The 13,526-nt window shown below is 40.7% G+C and overlaps 1 protein-coding gene across 2 annotated transcripts in view; it reads right to left on the minus strand.

Moving 5' to 3' along the window:
- The window catches only part of MAP3K20 (mitogen-activated protein kinase kinase kinase 20), a 204,536-nt gene that overhangs the window by 9,586 nt on the left and 181,424 nt on the right, over positions 1-13,526 (minus strand). For both annotated transcript variants that reach the window (XM_077272676.1, XM_077272677.1), the window contains exons 17-19: positions 3,492-3,608; positions 959-1,033; positions 441-585 (exon numbers count right to left, since the gene is read on the minus strand). In XM_077272676.1, the coding sequence (XP_077128791.1) occupies positions 441-585; positions 959-1,033; positions 3,492-3,608 (337 nt within the window). The remainder of the gene's footprint in view (positions 1-440; positions 586-958; positions 1,034-3,491; positions 3,609-13,526) is intronic.

Raw genomic sequence — 13,526 nt, forward strand, 5'->3', positions numbered from 1 at the left:
GCTGACTAACAGCCGGCTCCCTGCTGACTAACTGCGGGAAGCCAGCTGTCAATTGGCATGATGTCAGCAGTCATGCCCCGTCGATGGAGCAGGCCCAGAAGAGGAAGAGCAGCTCTGTTAATATTAAGCAGCTGAATCGCCAGCAGGACCGGTCGGTGACCTACACGTTGCTGGCGCAGAGCAAACAGGCAGGTATTTAGCAACTACCTGCCTTTTAGTTTTTAAACCCATATTAAAAATAAAAGACCTGAATAAACCCTTTAACAGTAAAACAGCCACACTAGTCATACAGAAAATAAAAAAAAAAATACTATCAGAAAAAAAACGAAAAATAGAAAATAAGAATATCAATATCTGGTTTAAATTAGTAATATAAACATTAGTGATACATTCCCTTTAATCTAATAACAGAGTTTCATGTTGTAATTTGGAGCTCTTACTGGAACTGTTGTTAGGTTTGGTCTCAGAATTTAGCAACGACGACTTAATGGCGAGTTGGATCGGCTTCACTGCATCTTGGTTTTTCATCTTGTTCCAGTGAATTTTATGAATGTGTTTGGTTAATTTAGGAGTCCTGACTTCATTCTTTTGGAAGACAAAAAGAAAAAAAAATAAGAACAAAAAGCAGCTTTATAAACATACTGCATTGAAATTACCCAAAACAACAGAAGAACAAAACAGATACATACATATAATAAATGGGATTTTATTAGGGAGAGCTGAGCCAACTGGCTGAAGGCCGCCATTCACTCCCAGCCACTCTGGCCATCATTTCAGGTTTCCAGATTGTCTATTAGCAGCCTGGCAGAGCGATCCTATTGTCCTATATTATATAAATAGGCACACAAGCTTAAAGGAGGACTCCAAACACACCAGTCCTCCAGAATTCTCTTTTCTACCACTATAGTGTGTGTATGTTTTTGGTTCCTATACATGTACGTGTGACTGTTTAACTCACCTCGTAGGTTACAAGGCACTCCACAGACTCATTCTCTGAGATTCCAACAATCCATTTCTCCATTACAAAAGGTGGCTGAGGAATAGTAGAAAAAATACCCAACATATTGATTAATTACATTATAACCTTTACCGTACCTGTTTACCTTAGGCTAGGTTCACATTGCGTTAGGGCAATCTGTTTAGCGCTAGCGGATTGCGCTAACGCAATGTATTTGTATGGGCCGCGTTTAGGGGTCGCGCTAACGTCCCCGCTCTCGCAGATCCCCGACATGTGAGAGTGGGGAACGTACCTCGGGTGCGCCGCGGACGCTGCAAGCAGCGTCCGAGGCGCGCCACAAAAGAACGGCACATCGCTAGCGCGAGCCGAAAAAGGCACGTGCTAGCGATGCGCTTCAGGCTGAAACAACATTGCTGTCAATGGGTGCGCTAACGGACCCGTTGCACAGCGTTAATTGCGACATTTTCGCCGTGCAACGCTGTCCGTTAGCGATCACCCACTAACACAATGTGAACCTAGCCTTATATTGGATCAGAAATCTGGCTAAGCACAAATACATTGGGGCTATGTTCACACTAGGAACCTATGGTGATATTTCGATGTTGAAGATTTTCTGCAGAATTTTTGCACGTATAATGTAAATTAGGTTGCTTGCATTTTTTTTGCATTTTTTATTGTTTTTGATGCTGCAGTTTTCATCTCTTTGGCATTTCATGCTTTAGATAAATCTGCTTTGTTTTTGATACTTTTATTTGGCTTTGATAAAATGTAAGTAATATAGTCATTTGTGGATTACGTAAGTGTTTAGTTAGTTTCCACTGGGGAGAAATGCTTTTTTTACATGCAGGTTTTCTGCATCTAATGCAATTCCATGCAGAGTACCCGCAGGAGAAAATTGACATGTTGTGGATTTGAGATTCGCAATACAGAACAGTTTACACTGAGTTAAAATGAAGCAGAGTGGGCATGACATTTCTATATATCCCATTTATTATAAATCCTATCCCCAGTTTCACTTTGACAGAACTGTAAGACGCAGCATTCTTGGTGGAATCAAAAAGTCTCCAAAAACTCATGTTGGGATCTTAACTAGTGATGAGCGAATATACTCATTACTCGAGATTTCCTGAGCACGCTCGGGGGTCCTCCGAGTATTTTTTAGCGCTCGGAGATTTCGTTTTTTTCGCCGCAGCTGGATGATTTACAGCTACTAGCCAGCTTGATTACATGTGGGGACTCCCAAGCAACCAGGCAACCCCCACATGTATTTATGCTGGCTAAAAGCTGTAACTCATTCAGCTGAGGCGATGAAAACTAAATCTCTGAGCACTAACAAATACTCAGAGGACCCCCGAGCGTGCTCAGGAAATCTCGAGTAACGAGAATATTCGCTCATCACTAATCTTAACCTAATAGGGGTTTTCCCATTTTCATTAATCAGTATAATTAAAATGTCCTTGTTAAAATAAGCAACTTTTTAATTTACTGTTTATAAAACTTAATCCTGTCATCCCTGATAATTACAGTTTTATTTATTTTTTGTTTGCTGCTTGGTTACCGGCCACCGCTTACATCTAGCAGCGGTGGCTGAACAAGCATAGTGTTTAAAAACTCTTTCCAATAGAGCTTGTAAGTACTGGGATCGCTGGTGGGCACTGTTAGCTCCTGATTCGGCCAGATTCAATGCCAATGATGCAGTGGTAAAGCCTAATCTAGAAGCACGGGGAGCACACAGTGTAACTGTGGCGTAACAATGTTGCTGGTCCAAATGGCCAATCAAGTAGGAGCAGCAAGGAGGCTGAAGATAACCGAACTGCCCCTTTAATAAGGTATAAGGGTAGGGCTGGATATTTTCTTGTGTAGTTGTATTTCATTTTCAAGTTTTAGTGTTTTCCTCTTGGCACTTTCCATTGGGATTTATCAGGTGGAATTTCTAGACATTTTTCCCACGGACCCAAGGGCTTTAATGGAGTGTCATCTGATTTTCGGAGGCAAAACGTACACGCTGAGATTTTTTCCTGGGACCAAGTCAGACATGTGCACAGCCCCATAAAATAACATGTGGATGAGTGCTATCCTTCAAAACGATGGATAGCAATCGTACGAGTTATACGTTCATCTACACGAGTCCTTATTGTCACTTCTGTCTGGATTCAAAGGCGTAATTGTAATGCGCAGGATACTTGTGCTCCTGAAAAGCTTCCACTGCTGGATCCCCAATGGTCACATCCTATGGATATTCCATAAATGTCTTTCTTTATAATACCCATGCAATAGCATACTTGACATTTCTCCTAGAATGTCTGGGGGGGCTTCCAAAAACAGGAAGACCTCCTAGATTCCCGCATAAGCATTTTAAAAAGTTGTCAAGTATTATGAACATGATTTCAACAAAGAACTTGGCGTCTTCTTCAATAATTATCTAGAATTTATCTGCCTGTTAGTGAAAGTTGTTCATGGACACTGATGTATCTGTAGATACGTATAATACACCATCAAATCGTTGCGATAATGAGCTTTTAACATCACTTACTTTAGTCATCCGTAGAACCTCGGCCTCTGGGTCACTTCTAGTGAATGTCACATCCTTGATGTAGGTAATAGCAATTTCATCTCCATCAAGTTCCATGTACAGTTTCCATTTACAATCCTAAAATAAAGATAAACTATTTGAATTTGGGAACAAGAAAGTGACTTCTACTTTCCACCAAGTGCAGTCGGTTCCTAGAGATGACCCAATCTACCACTACATTGACTGGAATATTCTACAGACAGACGTCTCTATTTTTGTTGTATTCCTTGAATTCTCAACCTCATTTGTAATGGGATAGTCAGTAAAGCAATTCCATCATAAAATGTGTAAAGTGTCCAAATTGGAGCTTTACACACCTAATGGATTATTCATCATTGGAAGTCAGAAGTTAAAAAACCATGGCGGTGAATCATCAAAGCTTTTTCAACAGATTTCTGGTTAGAAAAAAATGTGACTTCTGGTGTTTTCATGTAATTCTTGCCCCATTTCTGTCAAATTCATGATGAGCAGTCATGTTCACTATGGCACAAATCTTATTCCAGCAGGGGCTGGAATAAGATTTGTTGTGGGGCGCACATAACTGCGCACGCCACTACGCGTGAGACTCGTACTGAATCAGGAACGTCTGCTCCATAACGCATCCTCATCAAGACCGGTGAGAGAATCACCGGTCTTGATGAATCGACTACCAACACCCAAGAGTTTTTTCAAGCAGCAACCTCTTCAGGAAACTCTCTTTTTTGGGGAGGTTTTGGAGAAGTTTTTCTTTTCTTAAAGCAGTGTTTAAGTTTTGGGGTTTGTGCACAATATGGTGTCTTATAGGTGCCAGCGTACCCATTGAATATTTGCAATAAGAAGACGCTTCAGGGAGACGCTTGCAATGTTTTTAAAGAAGCGTCTTCTTTGGCTCCTCTTTTGTCGTCTTAGCTGCAGCTTTGCCATTGACAACTTTTAAAAAAAATTATATATAAACAAATGGAAGCCACCAGAAGAATGTATTAGTCACTACTTTTCACATCTTCATAGCTTTCAAAACCTGAAGCAGTTAAAATAAGCTGAAGTTTTTACATTGCTGTGCATATGTTCATTCTTTTCAAAACATCTAGTAAGCGCTTTTTCAGGTGGTTTCAGGAGGTTTGGAAGAGTTGTTTTTTTTGTCCTGAAAAGTTTTAGGGTATATGCACACAACTTCTTTTTCAGGTGTATTCTCCCTGGAACCAGACAGAAAAGATCTAAGGCATTGGCAAAAATAATTAATATATGCACAACAATGTGAAAACTCCTTGCTATGCATATGTTATGGCTTTTTCACTTTTTTTTATAGCTTCAGATTTTTAAATCCGTGTCGTGGCTCAAAGAAATGACCCCTCAATTCTTCAGACAGCTTCCTCAAAAACTACGTAAAAAAGACGCTTCAGGAAAATCATCACGTGGTTTTTCCCAAAGCTCATCTGCTTCAACAGCGATGTGGGTAGGCCGGCACCTAAAAAAATATTGTGTGCACATACCCTTGTGCCGTCTTTTCATTGGACAGTACCTAGTTTGGAGAAGGGCAGTCCCGCTGCGGTCCGGGTCCGAAGGTGAGCTAAGCCCACCGGCAACAGGGGCTTATCTACAGCATTTTGTAATGCTGTAGATAAGCCCCCGATGTATCCTGAAAGATAAGAAAAATAGGTTAGATTATACTCACCTGGGCAGGTGGTCCGATCCGATGGGCGTCGCGGTCCAGGGCCTCCTATCTTCTTACGATGACATCTTCTTGTTGTCTTCACGCCGCTGCTCCGGCGCAGGCGTACTTTGTCTGCCCTGTTGACGGCAGAGCAAAGTACTGCAGTGCGCAGGCGCTGGGCCTTTCTGACCTTTCCCGGCGCCTATGCACTGCAGTACTTTGCTCTGCCCTCAACAGGGCAGACAAAGTACACCTGCATCGGAGCCCCCGGACCGGACCGCGACGCCCATCGGACCCGGACCGCAGTGGGACCGCCCCTGGGTGAGTATAATCTAACCTCTTTTTCTCATCTTCCTGGATACATCGGGGGCTTGTACAGCATTACAGAATGCTGTAGATAAGCCCCTGATTCCAGTGGCCGCAGCTCATCTTCGATTTTTGGGGTGACAGGTTCCCTTTAATGTACACAATCCCAACAGTGAAACGTGGTGGCAGCATCATGCTATGGGGGTGTTTTTCAGCTGCAGGGACAGGACGACTCGTTGTCATTAAAGGAAACATGACTGCGGTCAAGTACAGAGATATCCTGCATGAAAACCTCTTCCTGAGTGCTCTGGACCTCAGACTTGGCCTAAGGTTCACCTTCCCACAAGACAATAACCCTAAGCACACAGCTAAAATAACAAAGGAGTGGCTTCAGAACAACTTTGTGACCATTCTTGACTGGCCCAGCCAGAGCCCTGACCTAAACCCAATTGAGCATCTCTGGAGAGACCTGAAAATGGCTGTCCACCAACGTTCACCATCCAACCTGACGGAACTGGAGAGGATCTGCAAGGAAGAATGGCAGAGGATCCTCAAATCCAGGTGTGAAAAACTTGGGAACATCATTCCCAAGAAGACTCATGGCTGTACTAGCTCAAAAGGGTGCTTCTACTCAATACTGAGCAAAAGGTCTGAATACTTTCCATACCCACTGTATGTGCACACTTTGTCTTTTAGAAGGTAGTGTACCCGCATAGTTTTTGCTCTACTCCCCAAAGAAGGAGTGTTTCCTGAAGTGGTTTCTACTAGAAAACTCACTGTTACAGATTTCTTCAAAAAACTCCATGTGCACATAACTTTGAAGGAATATTCACACTGAGTTTTTAGAGCAGAACTCTCCAAGGGTATGTTTTATCTTAAGCGTCTTTTCTGAAGTCTTTATAGATGTCTTTTGTGGCGGCTTTTCCGCTGGAGTCTTTCGTTAACATTCTTCTTGAAGCCACCAGAAGAATGGACCGGTCACTTCTTTTAGCTTCCTTATGACTTTGGAAGCCTGAAGCAATTAGAAGAAGTTACAAAAGATAAAACATATATACAGCGAGTCATATTAATATTGCTGTGGTTGTGGTAGTGTAAAAGTCAATAACGATTGGTATCCAGATAACGAAAGCATTTTAGAATTTTGGTTGGATTGGGAATGAATTCATTAGGGCACCCAGGGCAGTGGAGTCAGTAAGCCACAGTTCAGACTACTCTACTTTTCCAGACTCTGAAAACTTTGACTCTACATCCCCAGTGATAGCTCATTTTGTATTACCACTAGAACACACTGGTTATCCCATTTTTTTCTTTGATATAAATAGGAGAATCTAACATAAAAGATTGAAGAACAGAAAGTATATTTAAATCGTTAATGTTTCAAAACTTTTCTACATTCCTATGAAAAATGATACATTAAATATACACTATTAACATAGTAGTGTATATAGTGACAGCCTCCTACTAGTGCACATGATATCATCCCCTCCAGCCATATAGTAAACCCTGTTACCTTCTTTATCTGTAGTCAAGAAGTTTTGTCCCATTAAGGGCTTGTGCACGTGACCGAATTTTCAGTCCAAAAACATTGGTTTACATTCCAACCAATGTTATTCTTTAGGGCCGAGCACATGTTAGACTATTCGGATCACACTCGAACCAATGTAATTCTTTGGGGCCATGCACATGTCAGACCTTTTTAATCAAACTCGGCTATGCAAGTCAGTGAGTGACTGCACTCGGATTATATCTGAGTGATGTCAAATTTTCATGAATTGACAGAGAAGATGGAGAAATTTTCTTCTTCATCTTTTCTATATCTGAGAGAATCAGATCACACTCAGATCAGAGTTTGATCAGAGTGTCATTTGCATAATCGGCACGATTCTCTCAGATGAGAGAAGACACAGTCGTCTGCAGCTAGCCTTAGACAAGCTAATAATGGGGTAATGATCTAAACAGGCTGGTAATCGTCCAATATAATCAATAGTTGTGCTGCCAATAACATGATATTCTATGGGCACAGAACAATTGTAATAATCGCATCATTCTGAGCGCCTAAAATGTTTGTCGGTCTACTGAATAGCAAACAATGGAGCCCAGATGTAGCCTTTTAACAGCCTTGATCGGCCCGTGCTATAGGGTCATTGCCCAGGTCCTATTGACTGTGATTATTAAAAAAACTCCTCTCTAAATGCCATTTTTGGTTATCAGTGGTCTACAAAAATTGATCTATTATATGCCAAAGCATTAGCTCCTAGCAGTTAAGGTATGGTGCCACCTCACTTGTAGGATAGTTTGGTTTACCCATGTTGGGCTAAGCCCCATGCAGTAAAGTGTTGAATTACCCTTAACGAACTTATTGGGGCCCGTGAAATTATTTCGTGGGGCATGCACATGTTAGGCCTCAGTCAGACCTACGTGATTTTTCACGTGTGCACAAAAACGGCCTGTGTTTTGAATCCAATTTTCATCAGTGTTTGGTCGGTGTGATTTTCATGTATGGATAAATAAATTACAAATCTTCTTCTATCCATTGCAGTGTTAATCACGGACAGCACAGCTGATGCTATCAGTGACCCATTGACTTGCATTGGTAATTTTCATCTGTGATGCCAGTAAAAAAAATAGACATGTCTCTGTGATTTTTGCAAGGACACACTGTCTGCCAAAAAACAAGGCCATGTGAACTGCCCCATAGATTATAATGAGTGAGTGTTCTATCCATGAAAATCACCGATCGAACACGTATGTGAAAAACGGACGTCTGAATGAGACCTTAACGTGAGTGCCGTTCGTTGACCAAGGACACTGAAGGGTGAGATGGAAGTGTAGGCCAAATTTTTTTTACTTTTAAGCTTGGATTCCTGAATATAGTACGACGTGCTGCCACAATGGCGGCTCTGCGCTCATTCCACCAGTTCCAATATATGAGAAGGGTTTCTCTGTATGTAGCCAGCTATTTCTAACAGGCGATGAGCAGCCATTAGCCCACACCTAACAGGAGATACACAGTTAGTGAAGCTTGTAATGACCATGAACATGTCACAGGATCACTAGCTCTAATGATTTCATTAGATACAAAAAAAAAATCAATTTATCTACACATACAAAGCTGGCATGGAAATAAAACACACGGAAAATAACAGAACACTTAACCAACACAAGCCAAATCCACTACATGTCATGGGTCAGAAAATTTCCTTATTTGCCTGTGAGGCTTGCGATGCATTGATCAACAATTAATTTCAAGCACATGGACTACGGAAGCCTAAACATTTGATGGATTAATTTAGCATAAAATGTGCAATGTGCTATGAATAATGATGTTTCATGCAATGCAGACTCACTCCCTCACGGAATAAGAATGTATCCAAAAGTAAAAAAAAAAATGACACTTAAAAATGGAAAAGAATAAAATGTCATAACAAGGTTTTGTTTGTATTTTTATAGTGTTTACTTATGAAGGAGTTTTTGATGAAAATGATAAAGCACAAATATCCATTATAATAATAATAATATACAACCAGTTAGCTTCTTCTTATTAGCAAAACCTTCAAGATATATGCTTTGAAAAAGTGACTGAAAGCACTTAATAAAGCCTCATTCAGATTTTTCTCGGGTTTAAAAAAAATTGACCGATTTGCATCATGATGTTTAGGCTAAGTTCATACTATGCATTTTTGCTGCTTTTGTATTTTCAGATGCATTTTACAGTAACAAAGCCTATGAGGCTTCCGAAATCTCATGCACACACATTGGTTTTTTAGTCAGTATTTTGTGCTTGGCATGTTCTTTTGGACATAGAGCAATGTCACTTATTTCAGTATTATTTTAGCTTTTTTCACCCATTGACTTGAATGGGTTGTGAAAAAACACACCAAAAACGCAGGTATCATGTTTTGCTGCATTCGTTTGTGCCAAAACCTGATTCTATGGAATAGGACTTTTTTTAACACTAAACTTTATCAGTATGCACAAGAGACAAATCTAGCATGCCAAAACTGCTGCATAAAAACGCGTCAAAAATGCCGAAGAAAAAACAAGGAAAACGCTGAAAAAACTCTTAGTGTGAAATTAGGCAGATTTTCATCAGTTTTTGCCATCCGTATCAGGACGCGTACATGAGACACTAATGTCTGAATGAGCCCTTTTTGGTTGACAACACATCTGCGTTATGGCTTTTGCCCATTATGGATCTGTCTTACAAAGGAACACAATGGATCCTATTGATTTGTAATAGTATCTGTTGGTGTTCAGGCCCAAACAGCATTTAATTTTGCATAGTTCCTGCAAAATAAATATAAAAGAATAGAAAGAGGCTTTGAACAGTCCATGTCAACACAGCAGCTCTTCTCTGGGCTGTTCTGTAGACCGGGTGTGACTGCCGCCGTCATGCTGATTGACAGCCGGCTTCCCACAGTTAGGCAGCAAGGAGCTGACAGTCAATCAGCATGATGTTGGCAGTCACACCCCGTCAATAAAGCTGAGCGGAAGAGAAGTCACTGCTCTGCTGATGTCACGTCAGCAGGAGCCGTCTGTGACGTTTCTGTTCCAGCAGGGATCGGAGCTCACCACAACAGGCTGGTAGTTAGCAACAAGCTGCATATTAGTGTTTAGGCACATTGTAAATTAAAAAACAAAGTCCTGGATAACCTCTTTAAAGGCGTCATCATACAATGGACATTTATTGCCTATCCACAGGATAAGTGATAACTGTCTGATCACTGGTGGCCCCCATTCCCGCACACTAGACAGCTGCATTCAGTAGGATTTTTGATGGAGCGGAGGTTGAACATGAGTATTACATCTCCATTTCAGTGTCAGTCCCATGGACTTTGAATGGATCACTAATGTTCTTAAAAAATGATAGTAAGTAATTGCTTATATAACATTGCTATTATATAATGTTATTCTTGGAATTATTCATTTTTTGCTATTGGATCACATGGATAAAAATATACAGAGCTGAGGAATCATTGTTCTCAGAGTCCATTGATAACATTTTAGCTGACGAACTGTGGTTTGTAGTATCAGATTTCTACCATGGTGGTAAGAAGCTATTCTTCCAGGGTTATTCCCAAAATAACAAGTTTTTGAAAGCTTGAGGTCTGACCACTGCGACCCACAGTGATCCCCAGAATGGGACTTTGTAGCTCCATCATGGATGGAGCCGAGTATGCATGCTTGACGTCCACTCTACTTATTGCCTATGGAAATAGCCAAACACTATATTCTGCTTTGACTGGCAGTCCCATAGATAATGAATGGAGCTGAAGATGAGAAAGGACAGCTGCCGTCCATTCAAAATATATATGTGGATTCCGGTTCATGGATTCCAGAGTCCCATTATTGGGATCTTTGATGATCCCAGCGATCAGGAAGTTATCCTCTATCATTTAGGTAGGAGATCACTTGCTAATTTGGAAATAATCCCTTAAAGGGAAATTGTCAAGGCAAAATTACAGTGTGAAATGTGCTCATCTCCACATAGGGTAGCTTTCCTTCAGAAGAAGAATACATGCCATGTTCTTCCAAAATCCATAGCCTACTTTTCAAGATAATGATCTTTGAAGTAATTTACAACTGAGGACCTTGGTGCACCATGGACAGCCTGTAGAAGTGCCCCCTCCAGCTTTATTGATTGACCATGCTGGCCCAACTGAAGTCATCCTTAGCCATGAAACAAGAGGGAGGAGTGGGGCGGACAGATTGCCTGAGGGACGCAGCTCCAGGTCCTAATTTATACATTACTGCAATGATCGTTTTCTTGGAATTTTGCCTCTTCTAAGGGGAAGCTGGTCTATATGGAGATTGTCAAACGTCATAACATAATTTTATCCTAACACTCTCTTTAAAATTGCATATTATTGACAATTGTCATTCATGCAGATCTCCGAAGGGCAAATTTTATTTACCGTAATGTATCAATAACCAGATGGCTTACCTACTTGCTAAAACTAGAAGTGATATATATATATATACATACACACACACATACATACACACATACATACACACATACATACATACACACATACATACACACACGCACACACACACATGTTCACACACACACACATACACACACAGACATACATACACACACACAAACATACATACATACACACACACATACACACACAGACATACACTCACACAAGTTCAGAAAACATTACGAAATCTCAGGAGCCCAACTTTAGTAATGAAGCGAAAGATACTATGTATCAAAGGGATCGAAACAAAGAAACACTAAGCTGCAGCACAATGAAGTAAAATGCATATAAATGGATAAACCCCATTAAGGAGCCATCTAAAATTTGACTGCAGCTGGAAAAATGTCGCACTGATCTACGCAAGCAGAGTAGTCTGAGCATGATATCACCTTTTTGCAAAGTCAAGGAGGGCAGCTGATGACACCCCCTAGCAGCATCCACTATGCCTTATCTAAGTGCAAGTCCATGCCCCCTAGACATTTGCAGGCGGTACTCCGCAGCCCCCCTTCCACCATACAGAACACCATCCCAGCTCGCACGTAGCAGTAAACTTTACGTTTCTCCCAATCTACATCTCCCCACCCCCCAAACGCTACGGACTCTGTGATCTGATAGACGTTCTCTAAGATGGAAAATAAAAAGCAAAAGCCGAAAAACAATTGTCCCCGCTGTTATTAAAAGTAGTAACATGTTGACGACGTGAGCTCCCGTCAGCTCCTGTAAATTCTTTGCTATTATCTAGCTCAGCTGCTGAGACCTGCTGTTTTCCGAGTCATAACAGTTGAACATTCATCTATGGCACCTGGGTTATTTTTCATTATGTTAAAACCGACTCACTTTATTCTTTTCGGATTTAGAGGGAGAAAAAAAAAACCTAGATAATACAAGTGAGAATAATTTGCTCTTCTCCTTTTATATCCCGTGTGTCGTGACCCTCCAAAGCTTTGTCCCAGGAGATAGTCTTAAAGGAAGGCACCGGGCAGGGATCTCTCCCAAAATTCCATTAATAGTCCTCTCTTAGCAAATGTAGGTTCCAGGGCCTGAGACTAAAGGATGTTTTAATCTCTTCAGGAAAACAATGTCTCGTAATGATGTAAAGGACTATTGCCGTACTGATGTAGAATCATAAATTATTCAGCACCTTTCACTTGGCATCACTGTGATATCCTCATTAGTAGTGGCTCACAGTTACTGTCAGATGGTGTCCGTACAAATGCAGGCATTATATTGTCTTTGAGATGTGCAGCTGGTTTCGTGACACTGCCAGTATATGAAAACATGACGCCAGTTTGTTTTATTTAGTGCTAAACCTTCCAGTTTGTAAAAACAAGGCTGACACAGAGCCTGACATGAGGCAGAGAAAATAATTAGCTCCCATTTTCTCAGCCTCCCATTTCCTTCTCCCCGCTGTGATTCCTTTCCACTAAACCACCACATGTCAGTCGAAATGGGAGGCAATTAGTGGGCTCATTTCAGTCCCCACAACTGTGCTGAAAAGAAAGTATTTATGATGGCACAATGAACAGCTGAAAGATTAAATAACATTTGCCTTTTGAAAAGAAAATGACTTCAAGCTAAATGGCCAATTTTTGATTATTCTCAAACAAGCTTAGAGTAGTTGGTTTAAAAAAAAAAAAAATACAAGAAAAGAAAATGAGTCATTTTTAGGTGGAAGAATCAAATAAAATCTTGACACTGTAATGCAAATGACTGATGTTTTATTGCAAAATATGTAAATGTATTATACCCTTAACAATGGCGCATGTCTAAGGTCAGCCGGGATTGCTACTAACTAGACACTGCGCAGACAAGGTTACTATAAGATTGCTTTTTTTTTTTCCTTCCATGCGTTTGAAACAAGGCCTTTAGGGTATTCTTAAAGATTACATTGAAAGAAGCCAAATGAAGCATACTTTTAATGGCGCAATACCCAGTTCAGGATATGGAATAATAATAAATTAAATATGGAATAGCTTTGAAAACATCATCATCATTCCTGACGTGTTTATAAAGGTCCTGACATGTTTTCATGACTGTATGACATGCAGACGAAATGAAGAAAGGCAG

Source organism: Ranitomeya variabilis, chromosome 7 (genome assembly GCF_051348905.1).
Source record: "Ranitomeya variabilis isolate aRanVar5 chromosome 7, aRanVar5.hap1, whole genome shotgun sequence".
In the NCBI taxonomy this organism is placed as follows: domain Eukaryota; kingdom Metazoa; phylum Chordata; class Amphibia; order Anura; family Dendrobatidae; genus Ranitomeya; species Ranitomeya variabilis.